Source organism: Periplaneta americana, chromosome 8, assembly GCF_040183065.1.
Source record: "Periplaneta americana isolate PAMFEO1 chromosome 8, P.americana_PAMFEO1_priV1, whole genome shotgun sequence".
NCBI lineage: Eukaryota > Metazoa > Arthropoda > Insecta > Blattodea > Blattidae > Periplaneta > Periplaneta americana.
The window spans coordinates 178,258,876-178,284,573 of record NC_091124.1 but is presented as its reverse complement, the minus strand read 5'-3'; the positions used below and the strand labels follow the sequence as shown (position 1 = coordinate 178,284,573).

At 34.9% G+C, this 25,698-nt stretch overlaps 1 protein-coding gene across 9 annotated transcripts in view; it reads right to left on the bottom strand.

The window, feature by feature from the left end:
• The window catches only part of DAAM (disheveled-associated activator of morphogenesis-like protein), a 1,051,518-nt gene that overhangs the window by 8,457 nt on the left and 1,017,363 nt on the right, over positions 1 to 25,698 (bottom strand). For all 9 annotated transcript variants that reach the window (XM_069834114.1, XM_069834116.1, XM_069834117.1 and 6 more), the window contains 7 exons: positions 23,383 to 23,766; positions 19,599 to 19,735; positions 15,577 to 15,738; positions 14,258 to 14,561; positions 12,559 to 12,620; positions 10,282 to 10,474; positions 5,151 to 5,321 (listed from right to left, as the gene is read on the bottom strand). In XM_069834114.1, coding sequence (XP_069690215.1) covers positions 5,151 to 5,321; positions 10,282 to 10,474; positions 12,559 to 12,620; positions 14,258 to 14,561; positions 15,577 to 15,738; positions 19,599 to 19,735; positions 23,383 to 23,766 — 1,413 coding nt within the window. The remainder of the gene's footprint in view (positions 1 to 5,150; positions 5,322 to 10,281; positions 10,475 to 12,558; positions 12,621 to 14,257; positions 14,562 to 15,576; positions 15,739 to 19,598; positions 19,736 to 23,382; positions 23,767 to 25,698) is intronic.

Below are 25,698 nucleotides of genomic sequence, written 5' to 3'. Positions count from 1 at the left end.
TCCAGACGTCTGAGATGGGCAGGGCATGTAGCACGTATGGGCGAATCCAGAAATGCATATAGAGTGTTAGTTGGGAGGTCGGAGGGAAAAAGACCTTTGGGAAGGCCGAGACGTAGATGGGAAGATAATATTAAAATGGATTTGAGAGAGGTGGGATATGACAGAGAATGGATTAATCTTACTCAGTATAGGGACCAATGGCGGGCTTATGTGAGGGCGGCAATGAACCTCCGGGTTCCTTAAAAGCCAGTAAGTAAATATCTATGGAAGAAGCTAAAGAACTTTAAAAAATGCCAATATTTATCTTGTCGAACATACTCGTAAACATAAGCCAGGTATTCGTAACATCTGTGTGACATCAGGCCGTTCGTAACGAGTCATCGCTTGATAGGTTCGTCAGCATAGCATTATTCTTATTTGTTGCAGCTACGAAACTGCTATGTCCGTGTTTTCAACCACAAAGCATACGGTAGTCTGCTTTCATCTAGTGAAAAAAGTTGAGTGATGAAGAATGGTCTGGGTTCATCCGTACATAGAGAGACATACTAATCGCAGAATGTAGCAGCTAAGGAACTATCAGAGGATGATGACAAATTTAAAATAATTATACAAACTGAGGAAAGATACTTATAGAGTTGCCAACTCTCCCGTATTTCTTGGGTCTACGTATTTAGTCCTAATATTTAACATATATATTATTTTAATGTACCGATGTACATGTGATATTTCCATGCAGATATTCTGCGTCATCATACGACGAAAGAGTAATGGAACGGAGAAAAATTCTCTCCGACGCCGGGATTTGAACCCAGGTTTTCAGCTCTACGTGCTGATGCTTTATCCACTAAGCCACACCGGATACAACTCCGACACCGGTCAGAATCGTCTCAGATTAAGCTCCAACTCTTGGGTTCCCTCTAGTGGCCGCCCTCTGCACTACGTCATAGATGTCTATGAACGCAGGACCGAAGTCTACACATGTGCTGAGGTGCACTCGATATGAGTGACTAGTTGGCCGGGATCCGACGGAATAAGCGCCGTCTTAAATCACGAAGTGATTTACGCATATCATATATATTATTTTAATGTACCGATGTACATGTGATATTTCCATGCAGATATTCTGCGTCATCATACGACGAAAGAGTAATGGAACGGAGAAAAATTCTCTCCGACGCCGGGATTTGAACCCGGGTTTTCAGCTCTACGTGCTGATGCTTTATCCACTAAGCCACACCGGATACAACTCCGACGCCGGTCAGAATCGTCTCAGATTAAGCTCCAACTCTTGGGTTCCCTCTAGTGGCCGCCCTCTGCACTACGTCATAGATGTCTATGAACGCAGGACCGAAGTCCACACATGTGCTGAGGTGCACTCGATATGAGTGACTAGTTGAAAACCCGGGTTCAAATCCTGGCGCCGGAGAGAATTTTTCTCCGTTCCATTACTCTTTCGTCGTATGATGACGCAGAATATCTGCATGGAAATATCATATGTACTTCGGTACATTAAAATAATATGTATGATATGCGTAAATCAGTTCGTGATTTAAGACGGCGCTTATTCCGTCGGATCCCGGCCAACTAGTCACTCATATCGAGTGCACCTCAGCACATGTGTGGACTTCGGTCCTGCGTTCATAGACATCTATGACGTAGTGCAGAGGGCGGCCACTAGAGGGAACCCAAGAGTTGGAGCTTAATCTGAGACGATTCTGACCGGCGTCGGAGTTGTATCCGGTGTGGCTTAGTGGATAAAGCATCAGCACGTAGAGCTGAAAACCCGGGTTCAAATCCCGGCACCGGAGAGAATTTTTCTCTGTTCCATTACTCTTTCGTCTAATATTTAACAGTCTCCCGACTCCAGTATTTTACTTCTCTTAGAGAATTTTTCTCCCTTATTTTTTAATAATGTAAAAATCTATTTGAAGCATTTAATTTTTCCGTGATGGGAGGCGATTTGTATGTTAGATTCTTTTGATCTAGAGATGCACTGAAATGTGCAATCTTTATAGAAGGTAATACTTGCCAGAAATAGTTTCAGGACTCACTACTTTAAAATCAAACAATGTTAGAGTTACAAATTTAGAAGGAAAAACTAACGAGTTGTGTTGTAAGCATATCAGGCAGCAAAGCTCATGCAGAGAGTGTTTTCTCTTATGAACAGTAAGTGAACAGATTTTTGAAACAGGAGCACGACACATCTAATCAAATCAGAACTACAAATCACAGTCAACTTCAACTATGCATGTAGGGAATTTTTACAATTTGTTTGCAACTATTACGCAAGACAAAAATCTCAGAATACTCTTAATTTAAGTCTAGCTGCGTAAGTGTAGAATAATTCTCCTTAAAATTTATGACTGGTTTACAAGCAATAAACTAGCATTAAACATTAATAAAACTAACATAATTCAATTTAAAGCCACTTCAAATTTAATCTCTGAAACATTGGACACAACTATCAACAATATACCTCTACTAGAAACATCAACAACTAAATTTCTTGGTTTGCATATTAATAATACAATAAATTGGAAAAATCATATCAAAGAAATAACCCCCAAACTTAGCTCAGCATGCTTCGCAATTAGGTCGTTACAACAATTTCTAAACAGCAGTATCTTAAAGACAATATATTTTGCCTATTTTCATTCCATTATGTCCTACGGAATAATATTTTGGGGAAATTCTGCAGATAGTAAAAATATATTCTTATTACAAAAAAGAGCCATTAGAATAATAGTTGGAGCAAAGGCTAGAGAATCATGTAGATTATTTTTAAAAAAATTAGAGATTCTAACCTTCACAAATCAATACATATACTCTATAATAAATTTCCTCTTATGTAATAAAGAAAATTTTCTAACTAACTCAGCCATACATAGTATAAATACCCGCAGAAAGAATGATTTTCATACATCATCATCAAATTTATCATGCTATCAAAGAAGAGTACGTTACATGGCGATAAAAATGTTCAATAGTCTTCCTGAAGACATTAAGAATCACAGCCAAAACCCTGTATTATTTAAGGTAAAACTAAAAAATTACTTAATCTCTCTCACTTTCTATTCTGTAGATGAATTCTTGACATTTCACAGTACTGTGTAAATATTTTAATACTATTAAATGGTAAACATATTACATTGTATAAAATATTATTGTTATTAAGGTATTAATTCTGTACATATTTCATATTTGCATTTTATATGTAACCGGTATTGCATTTTATTGTTAAACGTAAGAATTGGACATGTTCTTTATTCTATGCTATAAAGGAAATGTAAGAATTATATGGAACGAATAAATCTATCTATCTGATAAACATTTTAGCTCCACTAACTGAATTGAATAATTTGTCAGTTTTCTATGTGAAATATTATAGATTGCTTAGTCTCCTGTATTTTGTTCAAAAATAGTTGGCAACCCTAGATACTTACCAGGAATTGGTACAAATCGTAGAGCCTATTAAACAAAGGCAAAATAAAAATATGCAGGAATGTGTTACTCCCGGAGGAAGAATTTGAAATTAGAGTCCAAGCTGTCTCTGTGACATCTCTCCTAGCATAACCTGGTGTCATATGATTATAGAAATAGGGCATCTTTCCACAACTTTGAGAAAAAGTGAAGAGAACAGAAAAACAAATGAAATATTATTAACATGGTCTAAAGAAATAAAACTAGTTGTTGGTCATGTAAAAGCATGCAATCTAGCAGCGACATTGCAGTACATCTGGTTGTATGTAGTGACGAAACCATGATGCTTCAGCCTCGTGTACAAATACTCTATAATAATACTGTTATTGCAAGTTATCTTGAACCTTACATCCCCTAAGTCTGTCTTTCGAACTGCTCGGTACGGCGTGTACTCATCAACGTAACGGCACGGCAGGGATGCCCCTCACTCAGATAACGTGACTCTTTTCAGAAAACGTTGGTTCTTTCACTTTACGGTTCTCTACTGTCAAAGAACTTGGTTCAATACAGACATCATCATCTCACGACACTCTGGTTTTGAGAGGAGAACATGGTTTCGTAGCAGGTTTTAATTAACCTGTAATGAGTAAGTATTTAAATATAAACGTGTGTACACTCCTCTCTCACCCGGACTGAGGACATTATATAGGCCTACATTACTTACACTTACAGCTGATATGTACATATTCTTATAACAATTTTTACAGGCTTATTATTTTAATTTACATTAATTTACAATTATACACAATCCATATCACTATCATTATTGCCATCATGTCATCGTCTTCATCGCTTGGTCCAAAATTAATTATTATTTCGTCAATGACATCATCCATTCGGAATTATCTTCTTAATCGTAGACTATGTACTACTTTCTGAACAAGATAGAATTCTTCGATTGTATCCCGAATGACATGTTGATCGAAGTCGTCCACTTCAACTTTACACAAGTCCTAATTCTGTAATGAAATAATATGTTTCGCAAAACTATAACAAAATAATAACTTACAACTGTAATTCATTATGTCGCTCACAGTACACACACTATTGTACATAACTATTATAGCAATAATTTCTAAACATTACATACCTATTCTTTCCCGGAGTAGTGTGAGGTTCATTCGGTTGTAATTCAGTATTATTCTTAATTCTCTTCATGGAACTAATACTTTTGCCAGAGTATATAGCCGCTCTCTCATATTCCTCAGCAAGAGGTTCCAGCAAACATTTGTTTAATTTTTCCTCCTCGCAACACTTAATTATATTTGCGATAATTTCTCTTTCTCCGCTGTGGATAACAGCGTTACTTTTTCTCCGCGGTGGTGTGATTTCACCACAATTACTACCCTGTGGTTGCTGCTCCATGGTAACACTACTGGTAGACAGTGAAGGAAATAGTTCTACGTTTCTTGACAAGAGATTATAATGCGGAGCATGTGCAAACAACTCAGTTGGCTCCACCCACGTTACACGCTTCCTTCCCTCTGCCCCACTCAGGAAGTTCAAGATAACTTGCAATAACAGTAGTTGCTACATAAAGCTTCAAGCAAGCAATGTCGCATCTAAGACAAATCTATGAAGCGACGCCTCGTGGACAAATGGCTGACTTTTTGCAAGAAATCTTCAGTTTTTATAATTTTGAGTTACAACAAGAATATGCTTGATTCTACCTCTGCCTCTTGGACAGCCCTCTTTTCCTCCTCCTCCCGGCGACGCCTCATGTTGTCGTTGTCTTGGCGGGCTTCATTGAATGCTGTGAGGAATGCATCGAAGATTCCAAAGAAATCGTCAGGCTGGATTGTTGAGTTGTCCTCACCGAAGAGTCTTACTGCTCGATCAAACTGGAACAGAATAGCGTGAAACACTAAAACCGCTGCCGAACTAAAGTTTGCTGTAATAAAATAAATACAAAGCAGAGGAAATAATTCATCACACTGCAGTATACATTATATTGTGAAATTTTTCGTGTAATTCTGTATGACACGATTTTCACACAAGTTGTTTTTTGGATACGTATAAATTTCTCTTTTCTTTTTAGGTAATCTATAATTCATCATTGTCACGTCACTGCCATTGTTATCATTACTGTTATTGTCATATTTCAAGTATTGGAGCCTTCTTTAGACACTAAGGTTTCTCACCATTTCTTTTTCTGTTAAGGTGATGGGACCAGTAGATAGATAGCACTTGAACCCAGATATGCCTACTGTCCTATTAAAAGGACAGTTGTCAATGTTTCAAATTACCCTCCCTACAGTTAACGCATTTGATTTTTCACAGGTGTCACTATTACTGGTCTTAATTAGAGGCTTCCTAGGTGTGGTAAGACTGGTAATTAGAGTTCTGGTCATCGTTGAGTTTGAGATGTGGACGTGAGGATTGTTCGTTTATTTCAGCTATGGCATCCAAGACGCAAATCAGATAAGAATGTTTAATATTTTTACAGTTCGGAATTATTTTACAAATTGTTGTAGATAAAATGACTCCTAATAAACATAAATATTACGTGAAACCACAATGCGTTCGAAATATCTATTCATTGCGACATGACAATGACGAAAACTTATGTGTCCTTTTAAAAGGACAGTAGGCATATCCCCATATATTTTGAAATTGTTTCGCTATTTCAATTTTAGTGGATTTTCCCCTGTATGAAATGCTATCTACGTTTGAAAATTATGCTGCGGGCGAAATTTCATCTCAAATACAAACATATCACTATAATGCAACCTAAAAATGCCACACAGAGTTCGTGTGCACTCAAAATTGGGTTTCTGGAGTCTTGTCAGCCCACTGAGTGTGTGGATATGAATGGAAAAGTTGAGACAGTTTCGGGTGTAGTTGCTGGATAGCTAGTCGGCAGAGCGTTGGTTCACTAAGCCAAAGGTCCCGAGATCGATACCCGGCTCCAGAACAATTTTTCCTTTGAAATTATTCAAGTCTGCTTCACAGGGAGATATACCTGAAAGCCAGATTTGCACAACAAGATCTGTTTACAAGTGGAGGACTGGTGACGTTCTGGAGGGAGGTATTGAACAGACATAAGTTTCTATTGCTTTTCCATTTAGTATTTTTGGAAGAGGTCTTATTTTCTATCTAAATTGTCATTGTCATAACAATGTAGATTTTAGAAAATGGACTGAAACCTGTCTTTCGACATTGCCACAGCAATTGCTTCATTATATGTATCATCACTTCTCTCCCAATATAATCTCCTCCTTAAAACTTCAACACTCTTTTTGCTATTACTTATTTTTACGTATTAAAAGCAATACGATACTATTCAATGACGAAAGCATTCTAGAGTTAAAACGAATTTAGCCACACTGCACCGTTCTTCAGAATAATATTAGTAGTAATAATAAAGAAACTATGATAAAATAATAACGTAATAATTTGTTACTAATAATAATAACAATAATAATAATAATAATAATAATAATAATAATAATAATAATAATAATAATAATAATAATAATAATAATAATAATAATAATAATAATAGTAAATCACAACAATTACATTGTTTCCTTTCATGTAAGCATAGTATACAATTATTCCTCAAAATGTATGCTCATATGCCTACTAACCTTTTAAAACGACACCTGTTTCTAGCTCAACCAGTTACAACTAGAATGTTTCGACACCATACAAACACTTCAGTTATATACTGCATTAAATGAGATTTGAAAAATACACAAAAATTGCAAAAAATATTTCAGGCATATCTTCTCATTCAAAAAGCAATATTAATTCTCAGTTAGCAAACAAAGTAAAATAAATAATTTATTTGGAAACTGTAATTATTATTCTTTGATATGACAATTTTTTGTAAAACATTATATATTTTATTGAAAAGAGCATAGGCCTATTAATGAGAAAAAACTTAAATACATAATCGCCAGTAGATGGCACTTCACTTCAATCAGTATATCAGTAGATGACACTAAAGAATACCAGTAGATGACAGTTTTGATGAACAACATTATGAACTCCCTCTTTGCATTAAGTAAGAAAATTAATTTTTAAAAATGATTACATATGGTATCGGTAGAATGTCTGGAACTACCAATAGTCTAATCTTCAGAAAAGTCTGTAGGTATCCTTTCATATGGATACAATATTGGTGGTGCTAATTTCCCCTCGTGCATTTGCATTTATTATTACTGTAAGACATTCTTTTTCATCTGGTTTATTTCAAATAGAGTGCCTCACGTAACCGAAAATTGTGCCCATGTATGCATTACAGCTTAGAAAGCGTGGTTTACAATGTTACGAAATTTAAATCTTCCAGTCTTTATCTAATAATACCTAAAGCAGGCAAGTCTGATAGTCACTATTGAACTGCGCACCAATCGTATTACACGTCCAAGCTACTGTTAGATCAGTTACCAAGAGATGCTGCGCTTGAATTTGTTTTGCCTTCTTTAAAGGCTTCTGTAATTGGGCACAATATGCATTGCTTCCTACACCACGGCAGAAATATATGGGGTCGTGGTTAAGTTTATAAGAACTAGGAATACTACTTTATAGTGCATATATTTCCGATCCTTAATCATGCGGATACTGCATGAGACCCATTTCTGCTTAGGTCTTCAAAATATTTTCTTCCTTGACAAATAGTAGGGCCTACTTCATTATTTCTTATGCGATCTTTCTAGTTCTATTCTTTCTAAATGTTGCTGCCATTTCATTCTTTATTTATTTATTTATTTATTTATTTATTTAATCCACTCAACAATGTAATTACAGAGTAGATAACATGAAAATAACAGTAGTAATACATATAATAATGGTAAATCCAATATTAAACAAAAGATATTAAGCAAATATTACATGTAAATCTCGGTTAACAAAAACAAAAGTATTTACAGTATGAAGAAAACATGAAATGCAAATAACTAGTCACAGATTAGTAACAATAATACAACAACTGATGAGGGGCTAGACCTACGTTAAGTCAGAATTAGGAGCGAGTTCGTAATGATAATTGATATGAAATAATTTAAGAAGGAAGACCAAATATACAATATGCAAACCAGTTAAGACCTATTTTTATTAGTAAAATACTTATGGAGTGTTTTGAATGCTACCGGTATTTATTTCTCTCAAGAGTGTGGTTCTATCCTGAAAGATGTAATTATTGCTCAGTTTATTATAGAAGGAACAGATTCTAAGAAGTGGAGAGTACTTATAATAACATGTCCTAGCATAGTTTAAATTAAATGTTTTACTGGTCCTACAGTTCTCTCTTGGTACATGTATTGCTATCCTGGACAGTAGATGACTATTTACAGAACTTGTTAATAAATTATGGAGGCATTTTATATCAATACTATTTCTTCTGTGTTGCAAACTTTCAAAATTAAAGAGAGACAAAAGAGATGAGTACGAGATACTACTTTCATTATCAGTGGCATAGCATGAAATTTTGAGCAGGGGAAGCTAACTCAAGTTGTCTTTCATGCAATATGAGAAAACGTATTACAAAAATATAGTCTTAAAATAAATAGTAGTCAATTTCAAGTCAGCAGTCGAAGATTGGTTGGAACATCGTAAGTAACACCAATATAGCATGACCTCAAATGATACGTAGTAAAATATGATTTCACGGTTTACACATATCTCTTAACAAATAGACACGTATACAAACATTAGCTCACTCCCTGTCATACTTAGAGAAATCACAATATTAGTATCATTACGTAAGTATGCGTCTGTCTTTTGGTTGTGTCCATTGACAGCAAGGGAGTCGGTCATTTGTTTTTTAAATCACACTTTTGTTCGTAAGTCAGTCTTGATAATACAATTGTCCTAAAAAAAAATCAAGTAAATTAGTGTCAGGAACTGTTATTTCGCTAATTATTTATTATATCAGGCACAATGCACACTAACACTTCAACTGAACACAACTGACGAAAAGGGATAACTCGGAAACTACTTATTTTAAATGTTAAAGCTAGCTTCTTGGCTTCTTGCGAGCATTGAGAGCCTTAGGGTAGTTTAGTTACAAAGGGATGGAAAATCTGCGGGGTGGATTACACAGAAGAAACCAGTCTGCTTGGAAGCTGGTGTGTGCAGGCTTCTTGTTTACTGCTGCATCACAAATCATCCTGAGCTGCTGCATCACAATATTTAATGCGTAAATATAAATTCTATTAAAATTAATAAATAATTTTCTCCATAAACTGCAGGTTTATTATGAAATTATTATTAACTGGGGAAGCTAAGCTTTTTAGCTTACATTGACGCTACGCCACTGTTCATTATTCCAGGAGGGATAGTAACCAAATGATTTAAGAAACAAAAATCTGATGAATCTTTTTTGAACACTCTCAATTTTGTTAATATATTTAATTTGATAGGGGTTCCATACAGTACTGCAATATTCAAGTTTTGATCTAACTAGTGAAAAAAATAGAATTTTTAAACTATCTTGAGAGGAGCAATATATGGTACTCTCAGAAATATATGGTACTCTCTAATCTACTATACTTTTAACTAGCTACTTTGTACTGCACACCTCTGATTGAGGTTCTGGCTGATCTGTACATCTATTATCAGGCAGTATACACCTCACTTGACAATATTTATCAGAGAAAGAACAATTATTGTTTGTATATACTTGAAGTCTGATTAGTGCAATACATAACTAATTGACGATGTATGCAACAGAGGAGGAAAGGAACTGGTCACACTACCACTTTATCTCCTGGCCTAGTTGCCTCATAAGTTGGTATCACTTGTGAGGTTCATTTTTTTAAATTATATGTACAGTAATAAGTCACGCATATTACTAACCCTCGTTTTCATGTCCTGGAAAAGATCCTCCAACTCTGAGAACCGGCATGTTGCCGAGGATAGGAATTCCTTCATCACTGGCAGAAATCTGTCTCCAACAGCCACAGGCTGTGACCGGTGGAACTCAATCTCCCGTTCCACCTCTTTCAGTCCATTTCGAAGGAGACCCATGTCCTTCTCCAGTTCTCCCATGCTGTAAATACACATTACAAACCATACAGAACATGTCATCATCACCATCACCATCCACGTTTCTTTCGTAAGGATATATAGAAAGTAAAAGAGGTATTTTAGACATAACTATGAAGTTATTGACAAATCAATACAGCATAAATATATGTCGAATAAAATTATTCTTATTAATGTTAGATGGACACCAGTTCCGTACACTGGCCAAATTTCATGTGAAATTATGTGTTAAAGGAATATTCTGTCATATGACTAAAGCATTTAACTGTGTAAATCGTAATATAATTATAAGCAAATTAAAGTCTATATCGGCCTACTGTATACACTTATATGTATTTATCCTAATTTGAGACTCGCCTAGTGACGAAATATGAAATCCATAAGACGTTCTTTCCTACTGCAGAACTTGTCATTTACCCTGGTATTAAACCCTTCCATCTTGGAAATCATACTCTTTTCTATTGACAGTATTGCAAGAGCAGTGAGGCGATCCTGGGACATAGTGTTCCTTAAAAACGTTTTTATGCGTTTAAAGAAAGAAAAACACCTTTCTGGCTCAGCAGTGGTCATTGGTGTTGTAACCGAAATATTTAACAACTTAGTTACTTCACAGAATGGATCCTGTGAATTGTTGGAGGCTATGTATCGTAACAATTGAACAGCTCCATCTATATTTCGGAAGTCGGGTCGTCCATATAGAACTACAAGTTGTGTCTTTAACAATGTTTTGTTCAGTACAATATAGCTATTGACAGCAACTTCAAGTACGCGTTCTGGAAAATTATGAGAAAAATTGTCAAAAACTTTGCTGTTTAACAATTTTGTTGCGTCTAGGTAGCTTAAAGACTGAAACGATAAGTAGTTTCCTGAATTATACTGTCACGTAATTCCTTGGCTTCAATTTTCTGGACTGACCGATTCAGAAGGAACCTCAAAATCCAGGTAGATGGCAGCAGCAGTCGGACACTTGAATTACCAAACAAATTGTACATAGTTCCGAGTTCTTCCACAAACAAGCATTCTTTCCTTACGCTTTGCTTTTGCAATCTCGAAGCTGTGTTGTGCTGAAGCTGACTACAGCACTTCCCCGCGTAAAAATAGCCAATCAGAGCAGTGATTTCAGCTTCGCACATGCGCATTACTATCTACATTCTCATGTAAGTTTTGAGTAGCACAACGAACCCCCTGAGGCACCAAAGAGCGAAGAGCGAAGACTAAACACTCTATAACGCGTCATGAACATAACCACGGGAAATTGTCAAATGGCAGATCAAATACTATGGTATTGCAAACACTTTATTTGAGCAAAAATTATCATTGTGCTGTAGCATTGTAGCACATAAGGATTCGACACATTTCGAGAATATGTATAAAAAACACACAATAACCTACAAGAATAACACATTACAAAGTGAAATATTATAGACACTAGAGGGAAAAGAAGATCTTTGAAAGAGCTACTAGACAAAACTGAAATGAGCCTGATAAATTACTACATCACAACTAACATCCTCTGATTGAGGTTCTGGCTGATACATACATCTATTATATCAGGCAATACATCTCACTGGACGATATGTGTCAGAGGAAGAACAATTGCTTCTATAAATCTGAAGTCTGATTAGTGGAATACAGTATGTAGCTAGTTGGCGATATATGCAATGGAGGGGGAAAGGAACTGGCCACCCTACCCCATTATCTCCTGGCCTAGTTGCCTCATAAATGGTGCCTTCTTGGTATCACTTGTGAGGTTCAGACCTGTCTTCAGACAGTTGACTAAACAACAACTAAATAACTTAGTACAGGGATTTTTCATGGTGCACGTTTGATTCAAAATCTACAATTCAAAGATAGAATTTGTTGTAAATAAAAACAGTTTTGAAAACAGGTTCCCTTGCAATAGGTTACTTTCATTTTCTCTAGTTTTGCGTCACTAATTCTCTGTAATTACTGGTACCTGTATTAATAATAAAGTCTTATGAAGATATTCGAGCTTACCGACACATTTTGTGGACTCAACATCTGTTTCTAGTTCTTATATTGCAGTTATCTAAACTGGCATAGATTAAAAAGAGAATGTAAACTTACTTTACTTTGGCAGCTTCCCTCACGTGAGGAATATCTTCCTCCAACTTGAGAATATCTTTGAACTGTAATAAAAACAAGGTGAGATTAATATAAATTTATTTAAATTGAAATAAAATTATGCATAAAAGAGAAACATTTCATTACATGGACGGTTATATAAATAAAATAATTATGTATATTCATTTTTAACTTACACTCTTCGTGCATAGGGTAAAAAATCAGCGTTTAGTTTAATAATGTACACGTCAGATGACTTTTCTCCAAAATATGTAGGCTAGGTAGTTTATTTAAATTACTACAGCACTGCAATATTGTACTATTCTAACGACAAAATACTGTACGATATAACAATATCGTGAAATAAAATCAAATTGTTAACATGCTGTGGAAATACAAAGCGAGGTCGAAAACAGTAGTAGAAAAAGACATTATATACTAAAAACTTACTAAATACTGAGGGTAAGTAAGCCTTCATTCTCAGGTGTGAGACCACAAAAAATTTCACACTTTCTTAAAGACACAATAAGACAAAATGATTACAGTATCTATTTAAAACAAGACATAATATTTGCATACAGAAAATAAATCAGTAATGACTAAGTATACGATTATGTCTCGTGACCAGAATATTGTACGAAATGGAACTATAAAAGTTAGAGATTTATCCTTCGAAGAAGTGGAAAAATTCAAATATCTTGGAGCAACAGTAACAAATATAAATTACACTCGGGAGGAAATTAAACGCAGAATAAATATGGCAAATGCCTGTTATTATTCGGTTGAGAAGCTTTTGTCATTTAGTCTGCTGTCCAAAAATCTGAAAGTTAGAATTTATAAAACGGTTATATTACCGGCTGTTCTGTATGGCTGTGAAACTTGGACTCTCACTTTGAGAGAGGAACAGAGATTAAGGGTGTTTGAGAATAAGGTGATTAGGAAAATATTTGGGGCTAAGAGGGATGAAGTTACAGGAGAATGGAGAAAGTTACACAACGCAGAACTGCACGCATTGTATTCTTCATCTGACATAATTAGGAACATTAAATCCAGACTTTTGAGATGGGCAGGACATGTAGCACGTATGGACGAATCCAGAAATGCATAAAGTGTTTGTTGGGAGGCCAGAGGGAAAAAGACCTTTGGGGAGGCCAAGACGTAGATGGGAAGATAATATTAAAATGGATTTGAGGGAGGTGGGATATGATGGTAGAGACTGGATTAATCTTGCTCAGGATAGGGACCAATGGCGGGCTTACGTGAGGGTGGCAATGAACCATCGGGTTGAATGTCGTAGAGGCCATACACGATACTAGACCTTTATATCGGGTGTTTAAGTTTGATAAGTAAGGACGAGATTCAATTTCTTATATAGTGCAATGTTTTAAAAAGTTGTTTGTTGACATTATTCATTTGTTTTTATTGACATGGAGATATATGTGGCCATAAATAACCATAAATAATATACTTTATTAATTTCATGTGTGTACCTTTATCCAATGAAAAAATATTTAAATAAATCTTAGTTTTCCTCTAATTGTTTTGAGCAGTGTACATTAAGAATATGAATAAGATAAGGAAAACAACCATTTCCTGTATTAAAATATGCCAAGCATTTATCATAAATGGAAGAACTTATTAGTATTATTTATGCTCCACAATGAATTACTGTAGGACAATGTATATTTTACATGCAGTGTACCTTTTTCTCCAAAATCTCGACTAGATAATGCAACAAGGTGGTTCCCTTGGCCGCGCTGGACTTGGTGTCTGCCAGTCGGTTCAGCGAGGCAAGCCTGAAGCCAGACGCATTGCCTCGGGCCCCCCTGTTCATGTAATTGCCCAATGCCAACACCAGTTCCAGCAGCCGACGAAGACGACGTGAGCGGGCCACCTCCCGGGATGCCTCCATCACGGACTTAATTCGGGGCTGCACTTCCCCCACCCACACACTGAACCTCTTCTTGTAGTGCAGGCTGCGCAGTCTTTGCTCGTAGTGAGGAATTCTGTACAAATCAATTCCAATCATCAAATGAAAATCATGTTTAAAAGTCCATAGAAAAGTAAAGATTAGAATGTCCCTCTGTACGCCATGAAATACAATTGTAGCTCACACTTAAGGTCAAAGGAAGATCAATGAAAAGTGATTAAATTCCGGTAGGAGAAACAGGAGTACAAGGCCAAAACCCTACTCCAAACACGTATTTGTTCACATAGATTTAATTTGGACTCTTCGAGATTTGAATCCAGTTTCTGATGTGGGAATTCTATACTCACGTCATTTCACTAATGATGCTCCATATGCGATGAAAACCGTATATTACGAATACATGTGATTAATAGCTTTATTTCCTCATCCTAAAAGCTCATCACTGGGCCAGACCTCTGAATATTTATTTATTTTATTTGAATATACAATTTCTTGAACCCTATTTTACCCGAAAGTACATTAGGGTTATAGTTATAGCCTGAGTTTATATTATTATAATGAGAATTCTTTTGACACGGGTAACCCAATCTTGCTACTTAAAATTAACACTTATATCTACTACATTAATTTGAACTATTTACAAGTTCTTAAATATATTACATATAAAATTACATTGACGTGGGTAACCCAGTCTTGCTACTTAAAATTAACACAGATCTACCACAATAATTTGAACTATTTACAAGTTCTTAAATATATTACATATAAAATTACATTGACGTGGGTAACCCAGTCTTGCTACTTAAAATTAACACTTATATCTACTACATTAATTTGAACTATTTACAAGTTCTTAAATATATTACATATAAAATTACATTGACGTGGGTAACCCAGTCTTGCTACTTAAAATTAACACAGATCTACCACAATAATTTGAACTATTTACAAGTTCTTAAATATATTACATATAAAATTACATTGACGTGGGTAACCCAGTCTTGCTACTTAAAATTAACACAGATCTACCACAATAATTTGAATTATTTACAAGTTCTTAAATATATTACAAACACAGCCAAGCTACTCACTTGGATATCTCGTACAGGAAGCGGTCAGCTCGGGCCAGACTGTCTATCTCCTCGCTGTGTTCCTCTAACAGCGCTGCTTCCTCTGCACTGGGGGTGAATTTGAGCAGCTGCTCCACCATGTCGATGGGCAGCTGGTCCTTGCTGTCCATACTCAGAATCGCCCTGCATTAGCACGAGTCTCACATAGTAATTCTTTACTACAGTACGGTATGTGATAGAAAACAATATTAGAGCAAAACTCTCCTCAAAATGCTTCCGAAGATGACATACCCCAGATAAACTGACAAATAAATAGGTGCCGGATATCTAAATATTCACATGTAGATAGACAAATTATATAGGCACACATAAGTTAGTCAAGAATTGCAAATACATAAATAAAACACGGTTTTCGAAAATAATGGACCGTATCAGTTCTCTCTGTACCGTAGGTAGAGGGTAAAGTCTATCAAAATTTTTCAATTTTTTTATGGTATCAAGGTTATGCAATGGAGTGAAGTTCCTCAGAAAATAGCATTTTGTCGTCATATCCTTCACTTATGAAGGCACATTACAAGAATTGAATTACAATCTATCAAAAACTGATTTTTTTTATTTGACTTGTGATCGAAGTTACCTGCTTAAATAGGGTAAAGTCCATCACCATTGAATTTTTAGTTTAAGATCGATTTTAAAATATTGCGGAGTAATGTCGATCACTGTTTATGTTTTTAAAAAACAAATTAAGTGTAGGCCTATTACATATATTTTATTTGTTATAAGGGGTGTAAAAAACAATAATAATCTAGAATATATACCTATAGCATTATATAGTGTATCTTTTGTTACTGTGATCATACTATTCGATACAATTAGGCCTATAGGTCTCCACTAGAGATGGGTAAAAAATAACACAACAGTTATTTTGGAACTGTTCCGGTCTCGGAACTGTTGCAAAAATGAACAGTAGGTCGGAACCTCCTGTTCCGAAATAACAGTGTTCCGACTCCGAGCTGCTCACTTGCCCAGCTGTTGCGAGCTCGCAGTACCGCGTTGCACAAGGTATGTTCCGACTCCCTCGGAACTGTTGCAAAAATGAACAGTAGGTCGGAACCTCCTGTTCCGAAATAACAGTGTTCCGACTCCGAGCTGCTCACTTGCCCAGCTGTTGCGGGCTCGCAGTAACGCGTTGCACAAGGTATGTTCCGACTCCGAGATAACAGTCGGAACGTCGGAGCTTGTTCCGATGAACCAATGACAGCAGCAGTTACACTGTTTTCGTTGTTCTTTATGTTGTACTTGGAACTTCGTTGGATGAAGTTGGTATTTGAAACTCTCACGTGGTTGGAGGGGGGCGCATGGAAATTGAAATCCTTGCGGTGGCGCCAACTTTAATATCAACATTTGTAAGACTGGCCAATCATCTGTAATGTTATAGTAAGTATTTAATAATCTGTAATATTCATTCCCGCTTTATGGTTTATTTCACCATTAGTTGACTAATTCTGTTTTATAAACATTCTACAAAGTCATAAAGTACGCATACTATTATTAATTCATTGATCAGCTGATTCTATACAAAGGTTAAAGTCGTAAATGGTAATGAGAGGTTTAGTTACAATGTCTGTATGTCGTTTGTTGAGGTTAAGTCTGACAAGCACAAGTTTTTGTGCTATCTTCTCTGTTATCAAAGAACGACAAAAATGTTGTAGCATTATTTGTTGGAAACTACCCATATAAGTACTGATTTGGAAAGCGATGTTTAATGCGAAGTTTAAATTACACTTTGGTAAAGATGCGATTCCAACATTTTACTAACCCACTGCGGGGTTTCCAGGTTTCAGTACTGCCAATATATATCTTTTTTATTTATGAAATTGTAATATTTATTATTATTATTATTATTATTATTATTATTATTATTATTATTATTATTATTATAACTGTGCATTAAGAAAAGTAAAAATAAAAATTAATGATTTGTTTTTTTTTTTTTTAGTTGGCTACCATATCTTTATAACTTTATGTACGAAAACAAAGTGTTGTATTCTGTCCTCGTAGTCAACAGCTGTGTAATTACTAACATTAAGCTTTTGAGTTCTGTCCGCATGCACAGCAATTTTCCAAAATCGATTCGAATGTGCATTGCAGTGCCATCTATAGATAAGAATGTGTACTATGTCATGCCTATGAGTGCTCCAGTGTGAGCTGCATGGTGTTATTTGTCTATGGTGAAGAGGGAGGGTACTGTACCGTTCGTTTGAACGACTCAACAACTCCGACTCATCACCACTGGTGACTGTTATTTGGAACATAGTATTTTTTCGGAACCGGAACCGTCGGAACTGTTCCGGGAAAAGAACAACTTCGCCCATCACTAGTCTCCACTGCACAAACGTGACTATGATTGCCAACTTATAAAACATAAAAACACATTTTAATACTTCACATACCAACAAACAAAGATTTAAGAATTCAAAATTTACATTGAAATACCACCCTTCAATTATAATCTAAAATGTAATTCAACATTGCTTAGGTTTATATCAGATGTTATTTGAAATCTTCCCCTCCTCATGTCACTTTAGAAACTACGTTGTTCCCATAGTCAGGTACAGAGGGGTGTACAAAATATGTTCCTTTAGCAGTGCTTCTCTTACGCAAGAAATTCACTATAATTTCGTCTTCCTCTTTCCCCACTATCCCATCAATATAAGCTATACTATGACACTTTTCTGTTTATAAGTGTTCGTTGGAAGTATTCTGGTGAAAAATTTATTCTTCCAGCTGCTTCGAGTAGGTCAATGGCATGATCGATTTAACCCTAGAAAGGTACAAGTTTTCTTAAAATACTCAATACTAACATTTACGAACTGTAAAACTATTATTTCATGATACAGTCTCAATGAAAAATACTTACGTATACTTCCTGTCTCCTTTCACTGCTGACGATAATTTAGAGTTTGTAAGACTTTGTTTTCGTTTAAGAGAAAAAGTCGAAAATAACAATTTTCACTTCAACGGTAATTACACAGTGTTCCCATTGTTGGCATGCGCAGGCTTTTTGTTGTCCCTCTCGCTTACATTTGCAATGACAGGCAATGAAGTCAGCATAACAAAATTTTAACAAGTAACTGAGAAAATATATAATTTTCAATAAAAATCGCAAATGATCGATTATACACCCAATGATTGACTTTACCCACTTCTACGGTAATAGAAAAATTAAAGTTCAAAGAAATATGCTATTTATTCATAAGAAATGTGCATAAAATATGTAAAAACATAAACAGACAAACATATCAAATTCTAAACAGGAAGTTTCCTTATGAAACTTAACGTAATATCAAATGAAAGATTAGTCTCATATTGGAATATGAAAATCTATAGCCACACTTACGTAAAACTAATTGAAGCAAACAAATCAGATCAGTCATAGTAATCACAGACTGAATGTGAACAGATGATCAGAATAGCTGATACAAGACTACTTTAGGATTTAATATGACAAAATAATCTGAAGCTAGAGAGTAAAATTCTCAATTAAGAACCTAATAATACTGTTCTTTGAATAGAGCAATTGTTTTCTGAATATTTGCCTCACTCAAAATGCAGTTGAAAAAGCTTAATATTATCACTACTAAATAAAAAAGAATAGATAATGAATACTGCAAGCGAAAAGAGGAAAAATTACGAACAGCTTAAAGTACCTTCCAAATGCATCGAAGTACTCTTCAGACCTAAACACTTTATGCAGATGATCGGCGTTCATTGCAAAAATGACATTCTGAACTTATATGTATTCTATTCCTACGAAGTGTGAAATAAAACGTTTGTAGTTTGAACACAGCAGAAAGAGTCACCAGGTTTCATTTAGAGAACATAAAAAAATTCTGGATGTAAGTTGTAAGATTTTTGTGACAACTAGGCCTATACTTCACATTCATTTCAAGTATGTTCCTTAATCTATCCCAAAACTTGAAACATAATTATGTAAAAAAAATATAATATAATTTAATTTAATATGGTAGATTAGATCTTACTTAGAAATGTCTTCATCCGACATTTTGAGCTTGGAGAGCAGGATTGTGCAGTTCTGCGCCCTCCTTCCATCTATTACGGACAAGATTTTAGTTCTATTCTTTCCAATTTGGCGTAAATCCTCTATTGATCCATCGTTCTGAAACAAGATGCATTCATTGCATTCCAATTTAAAATAGTCTTTTTAAAACATTTTTTTCATAACATAGATCATAACAACAACAACAGTAACAATAACAATGATGATAATAATAATAATATTTATTTATTTACTAGCCATACCCGTGCGCTCCGCTGCACCTGTTAGAAATAAATATAAAGTAATTACATAATTAAAATAGGACGTTTGATCCAGGGAACATTCGTGTTTGATAGAAGGATAAATCGTTTAATATGTTACTTAATTTAAATTGTATTTAAATAATTAAAATGCGGTCATTTTGGTCCAGAGAGCAATCATTTGGTGCAATGACAATTCCTTTAACATGTTTCTGAATTGTTATTACATGCAAACATAGTTTAATGAAGATTGACATATCATTTAGTTTTAATGTGTATATTTTATATTACTTGCTATATGTTTCAGAAGTTACTGTAATAACATTGCAGAATTATGTCCATCTAGAGAAACTACAATTTCCAATGGTGAAATAATAATTAAACAATTAATTAGCTTCCGATATTACTTCATACATACAAAGAAACATTCTCTGTAGGCTATGTTTAATAGCTTTCGATTGTTGTTGTCCATGGCCCCTTATAGACGAAGTCAATTGTTTTTATTTCAGTACAGCGCCTTAGATGGCGTTATTGTAATTTTAAAACTCATTTATCTCATTAAATATCAGTCCTATCAAAATTTTGTACATAGTAAAACTTATCGGAAATTATTTTTAAAGAAACTTTTGTTATGTAATATTTTTCATGAAAACCAATAATAAGCGAGATATTTCGATTCATTTAATTCAGGCCCCCTTATAATCCCCCTTTTAAATAAAGTATTTTGAATGTCATATAGCCTAAAATCTAAGTTACAACGAACTTAATTTATATTCCAATTTTCATATAAATCGGTTCAGCCATTATCGCGTGAAAAGGTAACAAACATCCAGACAGACAGACATACAAACAAAAATTTCAAAAAAGCGATTTTCGGTTTCAGGATGGTTAATTATACATGTTAACACCAATTATTTTTGTAAAATCGAAAATTACCAGGAAAATTTTGGCTACCGATTTATTATTAGTATAGATACTGGCAGATTTAAGGCCATAGGGTCTTCTATAGAGACCAGCACCTTAAATAAATATTATTATGTACTGAACTAAGCATAAGATAAATTATTGTATGCTACGCATAGGATAGTGTTTTAGAATGTAAGAGTATGAAATAAAATTATAAATCTGATGAACATAATACCAGCAAAAATTATGTAAGGTTACTGTACTACCACACGTACGCTATCGACTTTTCTAATATGCATTAGTGATTCTGGCATACGCAAATTGAATAATTTCTCTACTTAAAGCCAATGCGAAAAAGAATATATATATGCAAGCATTTTAAATTCACTAAAATACGTTATATTTCACTTTTCACTAGTGCTGTTGATCGATCAAAATATTTAATCGATTAACTATTTGAATTTAATCGATTAATCGAGTTTTGATAGAGTTGAAAAAAATATTTTAATATACTGCAATACACAATTATTGTTAAATTTAACTTGTGTTCGGTGTTGTATATCTGTATATATTGCATCGTTATATTACAAAATAACTATTTTAATTACTTACCAACATATTTATTATGAGGCTTATAATTTATTGTGTCAATTTCTCCGGGAATTTTCGAGACAAACATACATAACAAAAAGTATGAAGACTCATCTAGTTAATACTGCTTCATCCATGATTTTAAACATGTGAGTCTATTCACATGCTCCGAATTAAGTGCTGCTCTACGTTTAGTAACAATGTTTCCTGTATCACTAAACACGAAAAAATTATTTTTCTGTCAAGCACTTTTCCATGATCGTTCAATTTAAATCCAAACGTTTCACTGAGTTTACCTCTCAAATTCTCATATGACATAATGGAGTTTACACTTTTCACAAACCATAGAAAACTGATTTTTTTTTCTTTATCAAACTAAACGCACTAACTTCATATTAGACTCAGTACAGAAACTGCAACTGCAAAATTACAGCGGTCGAAACAGAAGACTGGCCCCTATTTTAATCGAATTACCGGATTTTAGAAAGAGAAGAAGATAGTTACGCTCTCACTTGCACACAGTGTAGACATGGCTATTTTATAAAGTAGTAGTAGCTAGTTGTTTTCTAATGTCAGGCTTTGACAAAGTCATTTGACCTCTTGCACTCCAATATTTTTCAAAGATATTATTATGGTCAGCCATTGAAGCACAGATTTTGAGGTTTCCATATCCATTTCTTGTTTTGAGTTGCACAATGGGCAGTTAGGGGACTGATATATTCCAATTCTATGCAGGTGTTTGGCCAAACAAAGTAAAAGTAGGCCTATGTAACTTATTTCATATGCTAGGAAGATGAGTTGACAACAAGGTGGAAGTTTTCTTGAAAAACCATACAACTTAATAAGGGTTTCGCATTGTGTTTCAACTTTCAAATAGAGGTAGACTAGGTCACTGTCCTCATATTTCCATCTCTTTCTGAAGTGTTGTGCAAAGATTTTCCCTACACTACCTGCCTTGCAGTTACAAAATAATAGTACTATTGTGCTTTTAAGTAAGCAATTTCCGAGAGAGGAATATTATCGGAATTATTAGTATTAGGTTTTATTAACAAAATAATAATTCATATCAACTACAAGCGATTAATTTTAATAGACTCGATTATTCGATTAAATATTTTTGATCGATTAATCTTACAACAGAAATTGACCAATTAATCGATTAAATCCCACAACACTACTTTTCACATATAAATTTATTTATAAATACCTACTTATATTTATTAGGTAAATATTACATTGCACGGAATAGTTAAGTCAAACCTAAGCTAATATTTAGTAAATAGAGGTAATGAATGTTCTGAACTCAATAAGAGATTAAGCAAATCGGATTCAAGCTCGATTATACTCGAAAACTTTAACTGCATCAAGATGGATAGTAATATTGATTTCAAGAATTAGTATAATATGTTGTTGTTGTTTTCTAATGCCAGGCATTTGACAATAAAGTCATTTGACCTCTTGCACTCCAATATTTTTCAAAGATATTATCATGACCAGCCACTGAAGCACAGATTTTGAGGTGTTCCGAATCCATTTCTTGGTTTGAGTTTCACAATGGGCAGTTAGGGGACTAATATATTCCAATTCTATGCAGGTGTTTGGCCAAACAATCATGGCCTGTTGCCAATCTAAATGCAGCTACAGACGATTTTCGTGGTAAATCGGGAATCAACTGTGGATTTTGATGCAGGGAGTTCCATTTTTTCCCTTGGGATTGAGTTATCAAATTTTGTTTGTTGAAGTCTAAGTATGTAGATTTAATAAATCTCTTCACAGAGCAATACGTAGATTTAGTAACAGGTCTGTAAGTAGCAGTGCTGCCCTTCTTTGCTAAAGCATCCACATTCTCGTTTCCCAGGATTCCACAATATAAGCCAATTAGTGAATATTATTTCTAAACGGCCTGATCTTACAATTTATATTAAAATGAAACGTTCAGAGAAGTCACCAAATGAAATACCGATATTGAACAATTTTTCAATAAATAGGGACAGATTCCACTACACTTACAGCAACTCCGTTCTTCTGATAAGCACAGAAGAGTTTGTCTATGTTCTCCAGCTCCATGGCAGTGTACAGCTTCGTGTCATCCAGCTCTGACCAGATGGTTCCAGTCACTTTGGCATCGGGTAGCTTGGACCAGTTGAATGACTTGAGGGGGTTAGATGGTTGTGGCACGTTTTTCTTGGGCACTTCCGGACGGTTGGGTGCAGAAATCGGTGCTGAAGGAGGTGCCGAAGGTGGAGGAGGGGGTCCACAGCCAGGTACTGGGGGAGGTGGTGGAGGTGCCTGAGACAACGGGGGAGGAGGGGGTGGAACTGGTCCATTTGAGAAATCTGACGATCGATTGAAATCCAAAGTTGAATCTGTTACCACTGTCCTCAGGCCCACAGCCTGTGCAACAAAAATAATGCCAATGAATTCACTTATTTTGTGTAGATTCTTAGCAGAGAGGGACACTTCAAGAGAATACAGAATTAAGAAAAATACCATATGGAATATTACTTGTCACTTCATAATTCTTAGTTTCACCTTAAAATATTACATACAAAAACTGTTGGAAATATAAATGAAGTAATAATATGACACAGATTTAGACAAAAAGAGAAAGACAGGCAGACCTATAGGCTACAACATGTGATAATGTATTTTTATGCTCGACCATGCCGAAATGTAGTAATTATACACCTGGTAGCAGTCCTTTAATGCATGTCATTAAAGTACACCTATTCATTAAAGTTCAGGTTTTCGATTATTCTCGGATATGCAATCGAAAGACGAGGGAAACGTCACGGAGGCTGGAAATCCAATACTGTCGCAGAAGGTTATGTTCTGTTACTATAATAATTAGCGTTAATTGTAAATAATATTCAAATAAATTCAATTTGTCATCTCGTTTTTCAATTCTAAATCAATTTCCAGGTTATACATTCTTTGCATTACATCAAGGTCAATGACATTATTGTTCCTCAGAAAAAATCAATACTTTCGCGTCTGCGCACATCTCCACAGTGAGCTATGAACAAGGTCACTTCCGATCTTCTGTCAGATACAAATAAAATGTATACTTCTGAGTAATTTCAAGTTAGAAATATGATCGAGCATAAAAAGTCGTATGAAACTTGCCTAGAATGGTAATTAAGACGCTCGTACGAAAATTATGAAACTCGCTTGCGCTCGTTTCATAAACAAGCATACTTGCATCTTAATTACTATCATTATAGGTTCGTTGCATAATGTACTATTAAACGACACACCATTATTCATTATTATATATTTAGGTGTTTCCATTAACCTTCATGTGTGAGAGCAAACATTTCATTCATATCACTGAATATTATTTAAATAATTATATTATTAATAACATTTCCTTTAACGACCTTAAAATCTTGTACAAAATGTGGGTTGCTATATCCATGTAGAGTAGACCATGAAATTAAACGAAACTGATAATATAAATAGAAAAATCACTAAAATAAATGTTCTTTTTTTTTAATTTATGTGTCCTCCAGTCGACTGTCTGTACAGGTGAGTGTCTTAATCTTCTACTACCCTGTGAATTGCTTACACAGAGTGGTTGCTTTGATTGTTTTGTTCTCTCGAGTTGTGTGGATCCTGTTTCCAAATTTTTTTGTTAGTTTATGTTGTTTATGCATCGTTATAATGGCGATTAAATGGAAGACATAAACTATCGGACAGAAAGAGAAAATAATAAGAGATGTCGAGGCTAAACCTCAACACTATCACATATGGCAGAACAGCTTGTTTTCCAACTACTTTATTATGGAGAATAATGAAGACATTTTCAATGTCGAGTTTCAGTATGGTTTGGGTTCAACCAACAGAACAACATTCATGCTTCATCATTTGAAGAGTTAGAAAATATTATAATGAAATTTATATTGTAAATACGAGGCGTGTTCTTAAAGTAAGTTCCAAATGGGTGTAGTAAGTAAACGGGAAGATATTTACAAGCCATTTTTATTGCATTGTATTCCCCACACTTCAATTACTTCTCAACATAATCTCCACCATTATTGAGGCATTTATCGAGTCGAGGCACAAGTCTTTCTATCCCCTCATTGTAGAATTCGCCCGCCTGCGATGCAAATCACTCCCGCACTGCTGTTTTCACTTAATCGTCGCCATCAAAACGTTGACCACAGAGGAACTTCTCGAGGTGCAGGAAGAGATGAAAGTCACTCGGAGCCAAATCCGGGCTTTAGGGGGGATTCAATTTGTTCCTGTCCTCATGAATTTTTTCATCGACAGCACGCACCAAATCGTCATTGATCAAAGATGGCCGACTGGTATGTTGCTCATCAT